The sequence below is a fragment of the Heptranchias perlo genome, chromosome 25 (assembly GCF_035084215.1).
Source record: "Heptranchias perlo isolate sHepPer1 chromosome 25, sHepPer1.hap1, whole genome shotgun sequence".
Classification (NCBI taxonomy): domain Eukaryota; kingdom Metazoa; phylum Chordata; class Chondrichthyes; order Hexanchiformes; family Hexanchidae; genus Heptranchias; species Heptranchias perlo.
This window is the reverse complement of record NC_090349.1, coordinates 11515021-11535748: the sequence shown is the minus strand read 5'-3', so window position 1 is coordinate 11535748 and position 20728 is coordinate 11515021. Positions and strand designations below refer to the sequence as shown.

The 20728-nt window shown below is 45.4% G+C and overlaps 1 protein-coding gene and 1 long non-coding RNA gene across 2 annotated transcripts in view; one reads left to right on the top strand and one right to left on the bottom strand.

Annotated features, from left to right (window-relative positions):
- Positions 1-9032: 9032 nt before the first annotated feature.
- The window catches only part of LOC137342016 (uncharacterized), a 49291-nt gene continuing 37595 nt past the window's right edge, over positions 9033-20728 (bottom strand). The window contains exons 2-3 of the long non-coding RNA XR_010967178.1: positions 13486-14075; positions 9033-10324 (exon numbers count right to left, since the gene is read on the bottom strand). This is a non-coding gene — a long non-coding RNA (uncharacterized lncRNA). The remainder of the gene's footprint in view (positions 10325-13485; positions 14076-20728) is intronic.
- The window catches only part of LOC137342421 (protein tyrosine phosphatase domain-containing protein 1-like), a 35089-nt gene continuing 32046 nt past the window's right edge, over positions 17686-20728 (top strand). The window contains exon 1 of the mRNA XM_068006346.1: positions 17686-17716. Coding sequence (XP_067862447.1) covers positions 17686-17716 — 31 coding nt within the window. The remainder of the gene's footprint in view (positions 17717-20728) is intronic.

Genomic DNA, 20728 nt, shown 5'->3' with positions numbered 1-20728 from the left:
TGGTTTGTTTGAGGTTGGGTGGCTGTTTAAAGGCGAGTAGTGGAGGTGTGGGGATGGCCATAGCGAGGTGTTCGTCATCATTGATGACATGTTGAAGGCTGCGGAGAACATGGCGTAGTTTCTCCGCTCCGGGGAAGTACTGGACGACGAAGGGTACTCTGTTGGTTGCGTCCCGTGTTAGTCTTCTGAGGAGGTCTATGCGATTTTTCGCTGTGGCCCGTCGGAACTGTCGATCGATGAGTCGAGCATCATATCCCGTTCTTACTAGGGCGTCTTTCAGCATCTGTAGGTGTCCATCGCGTTCCTCCTCGTCTGAGCAGACCCTGTGTATTCGCAGGGCCTGTCCATAGGGGATGGCCTCTTTGACGTGGTTAGGGTGGAAGCTGGAAAAGTGGAGCATCGTGAGGTTGTCCGTGGGCTTGCGGTAGAATGAGGTGCTGAGGTGCCCGTCTTTGATGGAGATTCGTGTGTCCAAGAAAGAAACTGATTCTGAGGAGTAGTCCATGATGAGCTTGATGGTGGGATGGAGAGGGCGAGGAAGAGAGGGTGAGATAGAGAGGGCGAGGAAGCAAGATGGCTGTGTGAATATAAACAGTAAGAAGTAGGAGAGCTGATATCACTGTCAGTCAGTTGCTGGTCGGCGTTCACAAAGTGCTTCAAGCAAGGGTCGGCAGAATGTAAGTAACGAAAAGATGACAGTAAAAAGACACCACTAAGGTGTTAGCAACAACAACAACTTGCATTTATATAGTGCCTTTAACATAGTAAAACGTCCCAAGGCATTTCACAGGAGCGTTATCAAACAAAATTTGACACTGAGCCACATAAGGAGATATTAGGAGAGGTCTTAGTCAAAGAGGTAGGTTTTAAGGAGCGTCTTAAGGAGTACAGAGAGGCAGAGGGGTTTAGGGAGGGAATTCCAGAGCTTAGAGCCTAGGCAGCTGAAGACATGGCCACCAAATTTGGAGGGAAGAAAATCGGGGATATAGAATGTACAGCACAGAAACAAGCCATTCAGCCCAACAGGTCCATGCCGGTGTTTATGATCCTCCCGTCCTACTTCATCTAACACTATCAGCATATCCTTGTATTCCTTTCTCCCTCACATGTCTATCTAGCTACCCCTTAAATGCATCTCTGCTAGTTGCCTCCTTATGGTAATGAGCTCCACATTCTAACCACTCTCTGGGAAAAGAAATTTCTCCCGAATTCCCTATTGGATTTATTAGTGACTATCTTATATTTATGGCCTCTAGTTCTGGTCTTCCCCACAAGTGGAAATATCTTCTCTACGTCCACCCTATCAAAACCTTTCATAATCTTAATGACCTTTATCAGGTCACCCCTCAGTCTTCAAGAGAGCCCCAGCCTGCTCAATCTTCCCTGATAGGTATAACCTCTCAGTTCTGGTATCATACTAGTAAATCTTTTTTGAACCTTCTCCAGTGCCGCTATATCCTTTTCATAATATGGAGACTAGAACTATTCACAGTATTCCAAGTGTGGTCTAACCAAGGTTCTATACAAGTTTAACATAACTTCTCTGCTTTTCAATTCTATCCCTTTAGAAATGAACCCCAGTGCTTGTTTTTTTTTAAAACCTTATTAACCTCCATCACTACTTTTAGTGATTTGTGTAACTGTACCCCCAGATCCCTCTGCTCCTCTACTCCATTTAGGCTCTTATTATCCAAGAGGCCATAATTGGAGGAACGCAGGGTTCTCAGAGGGTTATAGGGCTGGAGGTGGTTACAGAGATAGGGAGAGGCGAGGCCATAGAGGGGTTTGAACACAAGGATGAGAATTTTAAATTTGAGGTTTTGCTGGACCAGGAGCCAATGTAGGTCAGCGAGCACAGGGGTGATGGTTGAACGGGACTTGGTGTGAGTTAACACCTTCCAAAGCCCACTGTCAGGGAAAAGGTTTATTTGGGTCTTTTAAGCTGCAGTACCATGTCTACAGTTTATCCCATCAACACATGCAAACCTCAGAGTATACATCAGACATGTAGAACCATAGCCATAGATCTATAGAAAAGATACAGCACAGAAAGAGGCCATAGGGGCCATTCGGCCCATTGTGTCCATGCCGGCTCGTAGAACAACCAGGTGCCCATTCTAGTCCCACTTTCCAGCATCCGGTCCGTAGCCCTGCCGCTTACAGCACTTTAGGTGCAGGTCCAGGTACTCCCTGCCTCTACCACCAATTCGGGCAGCGAATTCCATACACCCAACACCCTCTGCGTAAAAAAGGTTTTCCTCATGTCCCCTCTAATCCTTCCGCCAATCAGCTTAAATCTATGTCCTCTAGTTCTTGAACTCTCCGCTACGGGAAACAGGTACTTCCTGTCTACTCTATCTGAACCCCTCATAATTCTGTACAGCTCAATCAAGTCACCCCTCAGCTTCCTCTGCTCCAAGGAAAACAACCCCAGCCTATCCAATCTCTCCTCATAGCTGCAATTTTCAAGCCCTGGCAACATTCTTGTAAATCTTCTCTGCACTCTCTCCACAGCAATTACATCCTTCCTGTAATGTGGTGACCAGAACTCCGCACAATACTCCAGCTGTGGCCTTACCAGTGTTTTATACAGTTCCATCATTACATCCCTGCTTTTGTATTCTATATCTCGGTTAATAACGGAGAGCATTCCATATGCCTTCTTCACAACCTTATCTACCTGTACTGCCACCTTCAGGGACCTGTGCACATGCACTCCAAGTTCTCTCACTTCCTCTACCCCTCTCAATATATTCCTGTTTACTGCGTATTCCCTTTTACTGTTTGCCCTCCCTAAGTGCATTACCTGACATTTCTCTGGGTTGAACTCCATTTGCCACTTTTGCGTTCACTCCACCAACCCATTGATATCTTCTTGGAGTCTACAGCTATCCTCTTCACTATCAACTACACAGCCAATTTTTGTGTCGTCTGCAAATTTGCCAATCATGCCCCTACATTCAAGTCCAAATCATTAATATATACCACAAACAGCAAGGGACCCAACACTGAGCCCTGTGGCACACCACTGGAAACGGATTTCCATTCGCAAAGACATCCATCGATTTTTACCCTTTGTTTCCTGTTACTGAGCCAATTTTGGATCCAATTCACCACATTTCCCTGTATCCCATGGGCTTTACCTTTCTGACCAGTCTGCCATGTGGGACTTTGTCAAATGCCTTAGTAAAATCCATGTAGACAACATCCACTGCACTACCCTCATCAATCCTCCTTGTCACTTCCTCAAAGAATTTAATCAGATTTGTAAGGCATGACCTTCCCTGAACAAATCCATGCTGACTATCCCTGATTAAACCATGCCTTGCCAAGTGACAGTTTATCCTATCTCTCAATATTGATTCTAATAGTTTGCCCACCACCGAGGTAAGACTGACTGTTCTATAATTGTTCAGCCTTTCCCTCGTACCCTTTTTAAACAATGGTACTACGTTTGCAGTCTTCCAGTCCTCCAGTACCTCCCCTGTATCTAGTGAGGATTGGAAATTGATCCTCAGAGCATCCGTTATTTCCTCCCTGGCTTCCTTCAATGGCCTAGGAAACAATCCATCCGGCCCTGGTGACTTATCAACTTTCAAGGATTCCAGTCCCTCTAGAACTTTCTCTCTCGTTATGTTTACCTTATCCAATATTTCACACCTCTCCTCTTTAAATACTACGTCCGGATCATACTTTTCCTTTGTGAATACGGAGACAAAATATTCATTTAAAACCCTACCCACATCCTCTGCTTCTACACACAAGTTACCCTTATCATCCCTGATAGGTCTCACCTTTTCCTTAGCTGTCCTCTTGTTCTTAATGTAGTGATAAAACATCTTTGGGTTTTCTTTAATCTTATGAGCTAATACTTTTTCATGCCCTCTCTTTGCTTTCCTTAATTTAGTTTTCTGTGACAGTCATAAGCTTTCTTTTTCTGCTTTATCTTGCCTCGTATACTTCTAGACAACCAGGGGGCTCTAAATTTGGCAGTGCCACCCTTTTTCTTTGAGGGGACGTATCTGCATTGTACCTGTAGAATTTCACTTTTTAGTGCCTCCCACTGGCTTGCCACTGATTTCTCCTCAAGTAGTTGTGTCCAGTCCACTTCTGCCAAATCACCTCTTAGTTCTGTAAAATTTGCCTTCCCCCAATTTAAAATGTTTACTCCTGATTTAACTCTGTCCTTTTCCATAATAATGCTAAAACTAACTGAATTGTGGTCACTATCCCCAATAAAGTCACCCACTGTCACTTCACCCACTTGCCCATCTTCATTTCCCAGGACTAAATCTAGAATTGTATCCCCTCTTGTTGGACTTGTCACGTACTGGCTAAAAAAGTTCTCCTGGACACCGATCAAGAATTTTGCGCCCTCTGTGCCCCTCACACTGTTTGAATCCCAGTTGATGTTAGGGTAGTTGAAGTCCTCTACTATTATTGCCCTCTTATTTTTGCACTCGGAAATTTGCCTACATATTTGTTCTTCTATCTTCCTTTCGCTATTCGGGGGTCTATAGTACACTCCTAGTAGTGTGACGGCCCCTTTTTTATTTCTTAGCTCAACCCATATGGCCTCGATTAATGATCTATTTAGCATATCATCCCTTCTCGCAACTATAATTGATTCTTTAACCAATAATGCTACCCACCCCTCCTTTTTTATCACCCACTCTATCCTGCCTGAAAATTCTATATCCAAGGATATTGAGCTGTCAATTATCCCCCTCTTTAAGCCAGGTTTCCGTTATAGCAATGATATCATGCTGCCATGTGTCTATCTGTGCCCTTAGCTCATCTGCTTTGTCAATCCCAAAACATATCCAGGTGAATTTTCACGTAGTGTTGTACAATATTAATGGTTTAGTATCACAGAGAGAGTCAACGCAGTGATGTGGAGTATTAATAGTCTAGTATCTCACAAACAGACAATACAGTACAGTATTAGTGAAGGTGAGGGAGTGGTTGAGCAAATGAATGGCTGCAGACATAACAGGGCAAATGGAGGGCCAAAGCCTAGGCAGTTTGGAGTTTGAAAGTGCAATTGTAAGCGACTTGGCGGTGGGGAGGGGGGGGGGGGGGAATTATTTCCAGTGGTCGACATAGGAGAGAATGGGGTTGGAAGGGGTAGGATGCCATAGCTGGTGAGAAATTCAAGGATGTGGTTGGCGATGGCCTTGTCAGCGATTGAGATCATAGGAGTAGATAGGCCATGGAAGATGGCAAGGTTGAGGGGATAGCTGTGAATATGGGTAGTAGAATTTATATGATGGGAGAGGTTTAAGGAGGACAGGTAGGCAGTAAATTCAGAGGAAAGAGAGCAAAGGAAGCTCAGGTGGAGATTGAATCACTGAGGATAAGGAGTTGCTCATTGATGAGGCTGAGGGAGGAAAGGAGGGAAGCTTTCTTGGTGCGAAACTCGGGGTGGGGTGGTAAACAATGAGGATTTTAAAGGAGAGAGGTAGAAAAAGGTGAGGTGTTCACAGGAGGAGAAGGTACCAGAGAAGTAGGGAGAAAGACTATGGTGTGACTTGGTGATAAGATCCACACCGCCAACCATGAAGGTTTAGACAAGGCAGCTGGTGGAAAGAATAGCCAAGAGGGGAGGCTTCAGTAAGGGGCAAGTTGCCGCCACCAGTGAGCCAAAACATTTGGAAAATCTGGAGGGAAAATGTGGAGGGGGCAGTGATTGTTGTCAGAAACTCTTCATGCAAAGTACTTCCAGGTAGGGTAGTGGAGACAAAATCTTTACAATTTTTTAAAAGAAATAGTTGGAAGCTGTAATGGGGAAACTAGATTTTCTTGGATGAATGAGATATGATGGGCTAAATGGCTTTCCTCATCTGTGTTCTTGTGAGCAATTGCAGAGGCAGGCTCTGATTTAAATTCTGACTGGTCGAAGAACAGTGTATATTTACTCCATGAATATATATGAGTATATTTACTTCATTTACAATGAAAGCCGATATCTAGTATGGTTCAATAAACATCATTGTTTAGATCAGCTATGCTCTTGTTGAATGGCGGAGCATGCTCAAGGGTCAGGATGGCCTACTCCTGCTCCTACTTCTTATGTTCTTATCATGTTTATCAAGGACCATTTTTGTGCTTACAATCAATAAACAACCTTGGTTGCTTTGAATAAGCTGGCACATGCCATCTGGTTCTTACACTCACAGGAGAGCTGATGGTTTGCAAGTGCATGGCATTATAAATATGCCAAGGCAGGCTCTAATTAAACTCTGAATAGAGCTGCTCAGTGCTGGGTTGATTAGAAGCCCCAGTTGGACAAAGGGACGACTTTAAAACGCTGTTGTGGTTCATAAGTGGTTGCCAGCCAGTAATAAGATATGCTCTCCCTTGAGCCTATCTGCAATTCAAGTCATTGCATTTTAGGTTTTGATGCCTGCTCTCAAAGTCTCCAGAGACACATTTCGGGTGACAAGAAATTCCTCCCATGTGTTAGATTCAGCCCATGGCCAAAGTTATAACAGGTCCATGATTTTGCCTGCAGGATAAATGTAACACATGGAGCAATTTCTAGCTGATATGAGGCTAGCAGTTCTAGGATGAGAACCTCCTTCCCTCCAAAGTAATTTATAGAACAATGGTAAAGTGCCATGGAATTGGAGAATGTAACAACAGCTACTGGATAATACAGCGACAGATGCTTGTCACAAACGAACAATCCAGACGAGACTGGGACCACCAGGAAGTCATATGATAATTAGAGAGAGTGAATTTTGAAGTTGATTAATAGAGCACAAGAACACTCATTAATATGAATCAGCTGTATGATCACTTGGTGAACCCTTGATTACAGATGAAGTAAACCACTGGCTTGGGGTTGGTTGGGAATAGTGCTAAATTGTTATGTTGAGAATGTACACATTAAGCTCATTAGGAGAGATTGTTAGGCCAGTAAGGATTCAAAAGACTCTTGATAGCCCTGCTGAGGCAGCTCTTTGAACACACGTGTGCGGTGAGTTTTCTCTGATTGAAAGTTTCCTTGCGGTTCACCAGATTCAGGCAATGAAATAAGTTGAGGAGAGTCCACGACATGGACTGTATTAATGAGAATTATACATGATCTGTTGGAAGGAACAGGATCGATTACCAAGGCCCCGATTTTCGGATGGCGGGGCAGGTGCGTTGGGGGCAGGGGGTCTCCTAAAATCATAGAAACCCGGAGCGGGTTCAGAGCCCGGCTCCAACCCGCTGACTTCCGGGTTCCCCAGTGATGCGTTCGGGTGCGCGCGCCTCCCCAATGCGGGAGTCCCACCGGCAATTAAAGCCGACGGGATGATAATTTACATACTATTACAGATAGTTAAGGTACTTGAGATACCTGATTGAGTAGACATTTTGGCAGGGGTGCAATTTGAAGGATCCTCAGTGTGTTTCTTGTGCTGTGGGAAACACTCCCTGTTGCAACAGACGTGTTTCAGCCAGCAGCCAGTGGGAGATGTAAATGATTATTTGACAGGTGGGGAGAAACGTCATTTATTGCAGCAGGGCACTCTGTCACTTCAGACAAAGTTTTGGCTGTAAGACCTTTGTGTTTCCACTCAAAATTCTTATTTTCCACCCAAAACTCTGCTGTGCAAACATATTTTACTACTTTGCGGACCCCCTCAAACTCACACCGTCAGGATCGGGGGGTGGGGGGCGCCATGGCTGCATTCAACACTTAATCCGAGGACGAGCAACATCACCAGCCTCGCCAGGCTCGGTGTCCACCTCCGCCATGTGGAGCTCCACAACACAGTGCTGCGCCACAGGCACCTGCACAAGAGCACAGAGGGCAACAACAGAGAGAGCGACGTTGCAGGAGGCACTACCCTCGCAACTGGGTCTACAGACCGAGGCTCAGCTTCCTGGACCTCTCCGAGGAACAGTGCATACGGAGGCTCAGAGTCAGTAACTAGGTGGTCGCAGACATCTGCAGCCTCCTTCATGCCAAGCTGGTCCCGACTGGGCTGAGCAGCATCTCCTTACCTGTTGCTGTCAAAGTCACCATTGCCCTCAACTTCTTTGCCTCCGGATCATTCCAGGGCACCACCGGGGAAATCACCAGGGTCTCTCAGTAGTCGGCACACAAGTGCATAAGGCAGGTGACCGAAGGCTTGTTTCGCAAGGCCTCGCACTACGTCAAATTCCCCATGGACAACCTCAGCCAGACGGGTGCAGGGTATAATTGATTGCACCATATAGCAATACAAGCACCTCCACATGAGGCAGGACTGTTTATCAACAGGAAGAGCTATCACTCCATCAACACTCAGCTCGTTTGTGAGCACCGCAAGAGATTCCTTCACGTGTGGGCCAGATTCCCTGGCAGCTGCCACGATTGCTTCATTCTCCGGGAGTCCAACATCCCATCCCTCTTCTACGCACCGAACATCCGCAAGGACTGGCTCCTCGGGAACAAGGGATACCCTCTGCACACGTGGCTCATGACACCTCTGAGGAACCCCACCACCGAGCAACAGAGTCGATATAATGACAGCCACATCGCTATCAGATCTACAATTGAGCATGCCATAGGGCTGCTCAAGATGCGCTTCAGGTGCCTTGATCGTTCTGGGGGAGCGCTTCAATATGCACCAGACAGATTGGGACGCATTATAATCATGTGTTGTGCCCTGCACAACAGAGAGGGGTGCCGCTTGAGGAGTCCCCATCCACATATGCCACTCACATTGAGGAGGAGGAGGAGGCAGAGGAGGAGCAACCCATGGGCAGAACAGCGGCTCACCTGGCTGCTCTTGAGGCCAGGGAGTCACTGATATGTGAACGGTTCTCCTAACATCAGACAGTGTAAAGAGTCCAGTCCTCACCACCTGGATCGAGCATCGGCCACACCATCACCCCCCTCCTCCCTGCAGAAAACAGTCCTGCAATTACACATACGTCCACTGTAGAGCGACCCAACGGGTGGCATCAAGTGTGGGCGTTCATGGTGAACCTCGTGAAAGGGCCTTATACAGAAGTCAGTCAAGAATGGCCAAGACGTGGCAGTAGTGGTGACAATAATAATATTTAATGTGCGTTTAACAAAAAGTAAATATAAATAAAAAACACGACCAACCGTCAAACACCCTTGTGCATCCCCTTCGTGCTTACAAAACCTTCGCTTTTTGCTTCTGACTACTTCTACGTGGTGCCTTCGTGCCATCCAGTAGCACCTGGAGTGGGGCATCACTGAATCTTGGAGTAGCCTTTCCCCTGTGCTGCTCCATTGTGCTATTTGGGTGTTTCCTCCAGGAGCAGCCATTGGAGGACTGCCCCTTTAAATAGAGCTCCTCCGGCTGCCAGCCTGTGATACGGGTGCGCAGTCCACCCACTGCACAGGTTTCGGACTCCAAACCCAGAAGCCACATTAAATGGCTCCAATTTACCCGCGATCGTGTGGGGAATAGACAGATTCTATTGGGCGGGTTACCCACCCACCCAATCACCCCCTTCCTGCTAATATCAGGGCCCAAATGTCTTGTTCTTTCTTATGTATGATCATTTTATGATATTTCTCGTATTTAATTGGTTATATTTTATACTTGAACCAAATATAATCATTACAATTGAATACAGGTTTGTGGGATGTTGATTAGATGCTATGCAATAGTCCTGGAAATACCTTCTCCAACTCAATTTGATAGAATGCTGCTGTTGGACTGGGTGAGGTAGTTAGCTATAACACTCTCCTTTCATCTCTGGGACCTGGCCAGCTCGATGGGGTGAAATTCTCCTCTCTGTTGGTTGTAAGGATCCTAAGCAATACGTTTGCTCCATTTACTGTTGTTTACTTGTTGCTCATTGGTCATTACAGATGGAATCAAACTGTTCTTGATTTGGTCAATTGGATATTTAACAGCCAAGTTCCCATTTCAGCCAGTCATGAATTTCAGGAAATGCTGAACAGTGACACAGACATATGCAATGCCTCTGTAAGGTGTGACACGATGTATATGCACTGGATGCAAGATTCTTAAGGATGCAGCTGGACAGTTGCTCCCTTCTCTTCATATGGGCCATTTCATTTAATGATGTCCTGAGCTGAATAGGCAACAAAAGGGGTAAAGTTGAAGTTCAAACTTGGTATCACTGAAGAACAGTCAAAAGTGTGTAATTGGGAATAAAATACATCTTCACATTGAGGATTTTAAACCTTTGATGCTGGTCATTCAATTCAATGCAAGTTCAATTGGAGTTATTTTTTGTGTCCTGTCAGATCAGAGTCTCCTGATGCCGACTGCCCCTGTTTCTTCCACTTTGATGTCTGGTAAGCTGAAAGGTCATCGCTGCCCTTCAGGTCCACTGTTCCCTTCGTACAGAATTAGATTTAAGCAGAGTGTTTCAAAGTAAAAATAATCTCAGCTTCCAAAACACACCAACTGCCTCTACTTCCACCTGAATCAGGTTGACTAAGCTTCTGTTGTTCTTGTTATTGAGGCTGAATCAAACAATATTAAACCAACACTCGGCAGAAGAAGGAAACGGTGTTGATGCTGAACATGGAAGATATCTTGTTTTCTATGCATTTTGGTGCTTTATCCAGACTGGAAGCTTAAAAGGAATAAGGATACGGAGAAAAGTACATGGGCTATGGTGGAAATCCTGGAATTCTTGTTTGGGATTTGTATAGGCACTGAATAGGAGAGAATCTAGTAAATGATCTTATGGAATAAACTGAATATAGCAGGTAAGAACTGACTCTTCAAACAGGTCAGTTGCAAATTTGGTATATTTTACACTGTATTGCTGCAGTGCTTAAAGATAAAATAGATCCAGAAAAACAAGTGTCTGAGTTATTTCCTGTACTCAGTGATTAAATCCAGATGAATGTGTATATAGTGATAATATTGACTATGAAAGCCTTTATTTAGCAATGTTAATCTATCTGCTGTACTCTGATATGTTAAGTTGATTTGAAAAAACAATTTATCAAATGGTTTCATGATTTTACCCCATTTCAGTGAGTATTAAATAACAACAGCTTGCATTTATATAGCACCTTTTAATGTGGTAAAACAACCCAAAGTGCTTCACAGGATTGTAATCAGTCAAAATTTGATACGAGCCACAAAAGGAGATATTAGGAGGTCAAAGAAGTAGGTTTTAAGGAGCGTCTTAAAAGGAGGTAGAGAGGTGGAGTGGTTTAGGGAGGGAATTCCAGAGCTTAAGGCCTAGGCAGCTGAAGGCATGGCGGGAAATGGTGGGACAATGGAAATCAGGGACACGCAAGAGGTCAGAAATTTGATGAGACAAAACATGACTCTTGAGCGCTATAAAGTCCTTTCTCATCACCGTGATTCCGACATACGGTCTCCAAGTGAAATGAAGGTGCTCAGGCTGCCACACCATTATACCTAGCAGCTTGCTCACACCTCAGAACTAGTGTCTTTTCCTCATTAAGCAAGTTCTTCTGAAGAAGACCCAGATACTTTCTCAATAAACGGATAAGCAAGTTGTTAATCAATTACATCTTCCTAGGCTGTGGTGCACTATCGCTCCTCAGCCTTCTCGACCTGTCTGTAGCCTTTGACACGGTTGACGACACTGTCCTCCTCCAATGCCTCTCCTCCATCGTCCATCTGGGTGGGACTGCCCTCACCTGGTTCCACTCTTACCTATCCAGTCATTGCCAGAGAATCTCCGACAATGGCTTCTCTTCCCACCCCCGCACCGTTAGCTCTGGAATTCCCCAAGAATCTATCCTTGGCCCCTTCCTAGTTCTCATCTACATGCTGCCCCTCATGACATCTTCCGAAAACACAATGTCAGGTTCCACGTGTAGGCTGACGACACCCAACTCTACCTCACTACCGCCTCTCTCGACCCCTTCAGTGCCTTGTATTGTCAGACTGCTTGACAGACATCCAGTTCTGGATGAGCAGAAATTTCCTTCAATTAAATATTGGTAAGATTGAAGCCACTGTCTTCGGTACCCACCACAAATTCCGTTCCCTAGCCACCGATTCCATCCCCCTCCCTGGCCACTGGCTCAGGCTGAACCAGACTGTTCACAACCTCAAAATCCTATTTGACCCCGAGCTTACCTTCCGACTCCATATCCTCTCCCTCACAAGGATGGCCTACTTCAGCCCCTGCTCAGCCTGACGTCTGCTGAAACCCTTAGCCATGCTTTTGTTACCTCCAGACATGACTATTCTAATGCTCTTTTGGCCGACCTCCCATCTTAAACCCTCCATCAACTTAAGCTCATCCAAATCTCTGCTGCCCGTATCATGACTAGTACTAAGTCCCATTCACCCATCACCACAGTGCACGTTGACCTACATTGGCTTTTTTAAAATTCTCATCCACGTGTTCAAGTCCCTCTATGGCCTCGCCCTGCCCTATATCTGTAACCTACTCCAGCCCTACAACTCTGAGAACTCTGCGTTCCTCCAACTCTGGTTTCTTGTGCACCCTCGCCCCCCACACTTACCTCGCATCACCATTGGCGGCCATATCTTCAGCTGTCTAGGCCCTAAGCAATCGAATATTCTTGTTAAACCTCTTTGCCTCTCTACCTCTCCCTCTTTTAGACGCTCCTTAAAATGTATCTCTTTGAGCAAGCTTTTGGTTACCTGTCCTAATACCTCCTTCTTTGGTTCGGTGTAAATTTTTGTCTAATTCTTCTCCCATGAAGCGGCTTGGGATGTTTTACTATGTTAAAGGCAATTTATAAATGCAAGTCATTGTTGTTAAAGGTTAATGCCACTTCAGCATCATAATGATTTTCTGAAGAAAAAAAAATGTTAAAGTTATAGTAATGAAGTTACAGAATAACTCTTTGGGTGAGTACAGATGAGTGAGAGTATAGGAGGAACTCTCTGGGTGAGGGAGAGTATAGGAGGAACTCTCTGGGTGAGGGAGAGTATAGGAGGAACTCTCTGGGTGAGGGAGAGTATAGGAGGAACTCTCTGGGTGAGGGAGAGTATAGGAGGAACTCTCTGGGTGAGGGAGAGTATAGGAGGAACTCTCTGGGTGAGGGAGAGTATAGGAGGAACTCTCTGGGTGAGGGAGAGTATAGGAGGAACTCTTTGCTGAAGAACCTTACAAGATGATGCAGGAGAGTAGGAACTGCATAAGTTTCTCTTCAGATGTGCTTATTGGTGATGGTAATGTCTGTAACTATAATGACTTTCAATGATGATGGGGGAAGCAAAACTATGTTTAAGTGCCAATTAACGATGGGACAGGACAAACTCCATGGGGACTTTCCCAATAGCCATTGATTTATAGGCACTGAATAAGTCAAATTCCATTTATTTATATGGGATTCCTTAAATCTTTTGGTGTTCTAGGGATTGGATTCTGCAATTATGTCCATTTTTCCACATAAAGCTCAAGTCAATGCCTATCAATTACAGAAAGTATCCTGGGTAAGTACTCGTCACATATTCATTTACCCTTTGACAGAAGTGAATACAGCGGGTGTAGATACATAATGGGTCATGAGGTATGAATTCTAATTACCTTCTAAGTATCACGGACATGCTGTTGCAATTTTTCTGAGAAGACCTGGTCCATCGATGTGAAGAATCTTTGCACGGATTGGCCTCCTTCTTCAGTGTGTTGTCTTGCGTTCTTTCCAGACATGTACTCATCCTGCAGACGACATTCGACTTCAGAAACTCTCACCCACACCCTGCATGCCCAGTGGGATATCTCTGGGCGAGAACGGCTCCGGACCCTGCAGTGCCGACGAAGCTCTGTCGCAGAGATTCTGTCATCATCCTCCAACCGTCTGTTGGCTGCGATTTCAGCATCTGACATCTATGAAGGATACCTGAGCTACGAAAAATGTAACTACTTTTCTCCTTCCTGTCACTCAATGTTTTTGAAGGTATTTTCTTCCCTTCCCCTGCTTACCTTTTTTAAAAATTTGGTCTTGGAATGTGAGCATCGCTGCCAAGGCTGCTTTTATTGTCCTGAGAAGGTGATGGTGGGCCCTCTCTCCTTGAACCGTTGCAGTGCTTGTGGTGATGGTCCTCCCACAAAGGTGCATCATGTACAATAAATCATTCTTGGCCCAGACAATTCGATTAATTAAATTAAAATAAAATCTGGAATAAAAAAAAACTAGTATCAGTAATGGTGGCCATGAAACTACCGGAGTGTCTGGTTCACTAATGTCCTTTAGGGAAGGAAACCTACCGTCCTTACCCGGTCTGGCCTATATGTGACTCCGGGCCCACAGCAATGTGGTTGATTCTTAATCGCCCTCTGAAATAGCCTAGCAAGCCACTCAGTTGTACAGTCTCGCTACAGAAAGTCACAATAAGAATAAAACTAGACGAACCACTAGGCACCGGACATGCCAAAGGCAAACCAAGCCCAGTCGACCCTGCAAAGTTCTCCTCATTAACATCTGGGGACTTGTGCCAAAATTGGGAGAGCTGTCCCACAGACTAGTCAAGCAACAGCCTGACATAGCCATACTCACATTATCATAACTTTCAGCCAACGTCCCAGACTCTTCCATCAACATCCCTGGGTTTGTCCTGTCCCACTGGCAGGACAGACTCACCAGAAGTGGTGGTACAGTGATATACAGTCAGGAGGGAGTGATGCTGGGAGTCCTCAACATTGATTCCGGACCCCATGGCATTAGGTCAAACATGAGCAAGGAAACCTCCTGCCTACTGCCTTCCCTCAGCTGATGAATCAGTCCTCCTCCATGTTGAGCACCACTGGGAGGAAGCACTGAGGATAGCAAGGGCACAGAATGTATTCTGGGTGGGGGACTTCAATGTCCATCACCAAGAGTGGCTCGGTAGCACCACTACTGACCGAGCTGGCCGAGTCCTGAAGGACACAGCTGCCAGACTGGGCCTGCGGCAGGTGGTGAGCGAACCAACACGAGGGAAAAACTTACTTGACCTCGTCCTCACAAATCTATCTGTCGCAGATGCATCTGTCCATGACATTATTGGTAGGAGTGACCACTACACAGTCCTTTTGGAGACGAAGTCCCGTCTTCACACTGTGTGGCACTACCACCATGCTAAATAAGATAGATTCTGAACAGATCTAGCAGCTCAAAACTGGGCATCCATGAGGCGCTGTGGGCCATCAGCAGCAGCAGAATTGTATTCCAGCACAATCTGTAACCTCATGGCCCGGCATATTCCTCACTCTACCATTACCAACAAGCCTGGGGATCAACCCTGGTTCAATGAGGAGTGTAGAAGAGCATGCCAGGAACAGCACCAGGCGTACCTAAAAATGAGGTGCCAACCTGGTGAAGCTACAACACAGGACTACATGCATGCTAAACAGTGGAAGCAACATGCTATAGACAGAGCTAAGCAATTCCACAACCAACGGATCAGATCAAAGCTCCGCAGTCCTGCCACATCCAGTTGTGAATGGTGGTGGACAATTAAACAACTAACGGGAGGAGGAGGCTCGGTGAACATCCCCATCCTCAATGATGGCAGAGTCCAGCACGTGACTGCAAAAGACAAGGCTGAATCATTTGCAATCATTTTCAGCCAGAAGTGCCGAGTGGATGATCCATCTCGGCCTCCTCCCGATATCCCCACCATCACAGCAGCCAGTCTTCAGCCAATTCGATTCACTCCACTTGTTATCAAGAAATGGCTGAGTGCACTGGATACAGCAAAGGCTATGGGCCCCGACAACAACCCGGCTGTAGTGCTGAAGACTTCTGTCTAGAACTAGCCGCGCCTCTAACCAAGCTGTTCCAGTACAGCTACAACACTGGCATCTACCCGACAATGTGGAAAATTGCCCAGGTATGTCCTGTCCACAAAAAGCAGGACAAATCCAAACCGGCCAATTACCGCCCCATCAGTCTACTCTCAATCATCAGCAAAGTGATGGAAGGTTTCATCGACAGTGCTATCAAGCGGCACCTACTCATCAATAACCTGCTCACCGATGCTCAGTTTGGGTTCCGCCAGGACCACTCGGCTCCAGACCTCATTACAGTCTTGGTCCAAACAAAAGAGCTGAATTCCAGAGATGAGGTGAGAGTGACTGTCCTTGACATCAAGGCAGTATTTGACCGAGTGTAGCACCAAGGAGACCTAGTAAAATTGAAGTCAATGGGAATCAGGGGGAAAACTCTCCAGTGGCTGGAGTCGTACCTAGCGCAAAGAAAGATGGTAGTGGTTGTTGGAGGCCAATCATCTCAGCCCCAGTTCATCACTGCAGGAGTTCCTCAGGGCAGTGTCCTAGGCCCAACCATCTTCAGCTGCTTCATCAATGACCTTCCCTCCATCATAAGGTCAGAAATGGGGATGCTCGCTGATGATTGCACAATGTTCAGTTCCATTCGCAAGCCCTCAGATAATGAAGCAGTCCGTGCCCGCATGCAGCAAGACCTGGACAACATCCAGGCTTGGGCTGATAAGTGGCAAGTAACATTCGTGCCAAACAAGTGCCAGGCAATGACTGTCTCCATCAAGAGAAAGTCTAACCACCTCCCCATGACATTCAACGGCATTACCATCGCCGAATCCCCCACCATCAACATCCTGGGGGTCACCACTGATCAGAAACTTAACTGGATCAGCCACATAAATACTGTGGCTACAAGAGCAGGTCAGAGGCTGGGTATTCTGCGGCGAGTGACTCACCTCCTGACTCCCTAAAGCTTTTCCACCATCTACAAGGCACAAGTCAGGAGTGTGATGAAGGATTCTCCACTTGCCTGGATGAGTGCAACTCTGACAACACTCAAGAAGCTCGACACCATCCAGGACAAAGCAGCCCGCTTAATTGGCACCCCATCCACCACCCTAAACATTCACTCCCTTCACCACCGGTGCACCGTGGCTGCAGTGTGTACCATCCACAGGATGCACTGCAGCAACTCGCCAAGGCTTCTTCGACAGCTCCTCCCAAACCTGCGATCTCTACCACCTAGAAGGACAAGGGTAGCAGTCACATGGGAACAACACCACCTGCACATTCCCCTCCAAGTCACACACCATCCCGACTTGGAAATATATCGCCGTTCCTTCATCGTCGCTGGGTCAAAATCCTGGAACTCCCTACCTAACAGCACTGTGGGAGAACCTTCACCAAACGGACTGCAGCAGTTCAAGAAGGCGGCTCACCATCACCTTCTCGAGGACAATTAGGGATAGGCAATAAATGCCGGCCTTGCCAGCGACGCCTACATCCCATGAACAAATAAGAAAAAAACGGGTAATGTGCTGCAACATGCTATTAAGCCACTTCTATTAAAGTCAGCAAGAAATAGTCACACGCTATTGTATATTAATTTAAAAGGATATTGTCTTTTTATATATAAAGAATTCTCTTTTCCCCCTCCTCCACTGATGGCAGTGACTCCAGCTGAGGTACAGTTCCATGGGAGCCAGCAGGCCATTCCAGTACATTGACTAGCTGACCATTCTTTATGTGTGAGCTTGGACAATGAAATGTCAGAAGGGTATTTGACCGTAGCATCACTGCTGAAGATGATCCCGTCTTCACCAGTTACGATGATTTCATCTAAAAAAAATGGCTGCTAGCACATTTGTTAACAATTATATAACAACCTGCCATCGAAATGGCTGTGTTTGTGTGGGAAATTTCTACATAGGACAATTGTCACTATGAATGATGGGGAAAACATCATTATGTTGCACCTCACAACCTTTGTGAAGCAGTTTGCTAGCAACTTAAATGGTAGTAACGATGACAAAGTTGCTAATCCCGCTGTTAGCGGGTAGCGATGCTGAATGTTCATTAATCCAGCTACTAAATAGTATTGGCAGTGAGAAGGTCAAGTATCCAGCTGTTAAATTGTAGTGATGGCGAAAATAGCACAAATCCAGCTGTTCAGTGCATCAACCTCATTGTTAGGGCAGTGCATTGGGACTTAAAAGTACATTTTTACGTGAGAAGTCTCGCGAGAACAGCGATTCCAAACACAATATGCAATAGCCCAAGTCACTTCCATTGTCAGGAGGATTCAGGTAGGAATGGGGGGGAGGGAGGAAATGGATGGCAAAGAAGGGAATAATGTATGGTAATGATAGGAAGAGGGGAATTGAAGGGCAATATTGATGGCAATGAAGGGAAAAGGAAATGGGTGGCAATGAAGAGGAGAGGGATTGAGGAAAACAAGGGGAAGGGAATGGGGCTAAAGCTAGGAGTGGTGCCTTGGGGTGGGGAGGAATGGCTGTCGTTAATTGGGAGGGATAGTGCCAGCAATGACTTGGGGGAGGGGGGAGAGAACGGGAAGAGTGCTGAACATGAACTGGGAGAGAAAGTGCCAGTTTGAACTGAGGGGATGAATACTGCTAGTTCGAACATGGGACTGAAAGAAGAACACCAGCTTGAACTGTAAGTTCTATTTCCAACTCCTATTTTAAGCTGACATTGGGAGACCAATGCCAGGATGAACTAAGAGGAAAGAGGGAGAAGAGTACAAGAATAAACTAGGAGGATTAAAGAAAGAACTTGCATTTATATCAAATCTTTCATGTCCTTGGGATGTCTCAAAGTGTTTCACTGGAAATTAATTACTTTTTGAAATGTAAGCAAATGCAGCAGACAGTTTGCACTTAGCAAGGTCTTACAAAAAGAGCAAATGAGTTGAAATGAGCAGATAATCTGATATGAGGAAGAGAGAGTGTCTCTGTGAAAGGATGGGGAGTTGGATGAGTTACAGTGACTCTGTGAACTGAGGTGGGAGTTTGGATAGGGCACAGTTATTGATGAGATAACTTTTGGGTGACGGTCTATCGAAAATCTTAATGGGGGACTTTAACCTTCACATAGATTGGGGAAAGCAGACTAGCAACTGTCAGAAAGGTAGTGAATTTCTTGAGTGTGTCCGGGATAGTTTTCTACAGTAGTATGTCCAAGAGGCAACAAGGGGGCAAGCCATACTAGATTTAGTAATGAGTAATGAACCAGATTTAGTTAACAGCTCAACTGTGCGTGAACATCTGTCCAATAGCGATCATAACATGATCGAGTTCAATGTAGTGCTTGAAAGGGAAAAAAGTGAGTCAGCTGCTAAGATTCTAGACTTCGGTAAGGCCGACTTCAACGGGATGAGACAGAAACTGTCCACAGTAAACTGGGCAAATCTGTTAATGGGTAAAACAACTGATGATCAGTGGGAAATGTTTAAAGAAACATTTAACGTGATACAGAATCAGTTTATACCCCTGAGGGGCAAGAACTCTACTTGCCAAAAAAAACAGCCATGGACAACTAAAGAGCTAAGGGACAGTATAAGACGTAAGGAAAGGGCATACAAAAAGGCAAAAAATGGCACAGATCCTGGCGAATGGGAAAGATACAAAGATCAACAAAGGGTCACAAAACAGATAGTAAGAGCTACAAAAAGAAAGTATGAAAAGAAACTTGGAAGGGATATCAAAACCAATACGAAGAACTTTTATAGTTATATTAGGAAAAAGAGGGTGGCCAGGAGCAGTGTTGGCCCCTTAAAAACTGAAAGTGGGGATATTGTCATTGACAATGGGGAAATGGCGGACATGTTGAATAATTACTTTGCGTTAGTATTTACAGTAGAAAAAGAGAGCATGCCAGAAATCCCAAAAAAACTAATATTGAATCGGGGACAGGGACTCGATAAAATAACATAAGCAAAGCAACAGTAATGAAGAAAATAATAGCACTAAAGAGTGACAAATCCCCAGGACCAGATGGTTTCCATCCCAGGGTTTTAAAGGAAGTAGGTGAGCAGATTGCAGATGCCCTAACTATAATCTTTCAAAGATTCAGGAACTGTCCCTCTGGATTGGAAAATTGCACATGTCACTCTGCTTTTTAAGAAAGGAGAGAGAGGGAAACCGGGGAATTATAGATCAGTTAGCCTAACATCTGATGTGGGGAAATTGCTGGAGTCTATAATTAAGGATAGGGTGACTGAACACCTCGAGAATTTTCAGTTAATCAGAGAGAGCCAGCATGGATTTGTGAAAGGTAGGTTGTGCCTGACAAACCTGATTGAATTTTTTGAAGAGGTGACTAAAGTAGTGGACAGGGGAATGTCAATGGATGTTACTTATATGGACTTCCAGAAGGCATTTGATAAGGTCCCACATAAGAGACTGTTCGCTAAGTTAGAAGCCCATGGAATCGAGGGAAAAATACGGACTTGGTTAGGAAATTGGCTGAGCTTAAGGCGACAGAGAGTAGGGATAATGGGTAAGCGTTCACATTGGCAGGATGTGACTAGTGGAGTCCCGCAGGGATCTGTCTTGGGGCCTCAATTATTCACAATATTTATTAACGATTTAGATGAAGGCATAGACAGTCTCATATCTAAGTTTGCCGATGACACAAAGATTGGTGGCACTGTAAGCAGTGTAGATGAAAACATCAAATTATAAAGGGATATTGATAGATTCGGTGAATGGGCAAAACTGTGGCAAATGGAATTCAATGTAGACAAATGTGAGGTCATCCACTTTGGATCAAAAAAGGATAGAACAGGATACTTTCTAAATGGTAAAAAGTTAAAAACTGTGGATGTCCAAAGGGACTTAGGGGTTCAGGTACATAGATCATTGAAGTGTCATGAACAGGTGCAGAAAATAATCAAGAAGGCTAATGGAATGCTGGCCTTTATATCTAGAGGACTGGAGTACAAGGGGGCAGAAGTTATGCTGCAGCTATACAAAACCCTGGTTAGACCGCACCTGGAGTACTGTAAGCAGTTCTGGGCACCGCACCTTTGGAAGGACATATTGGCCTT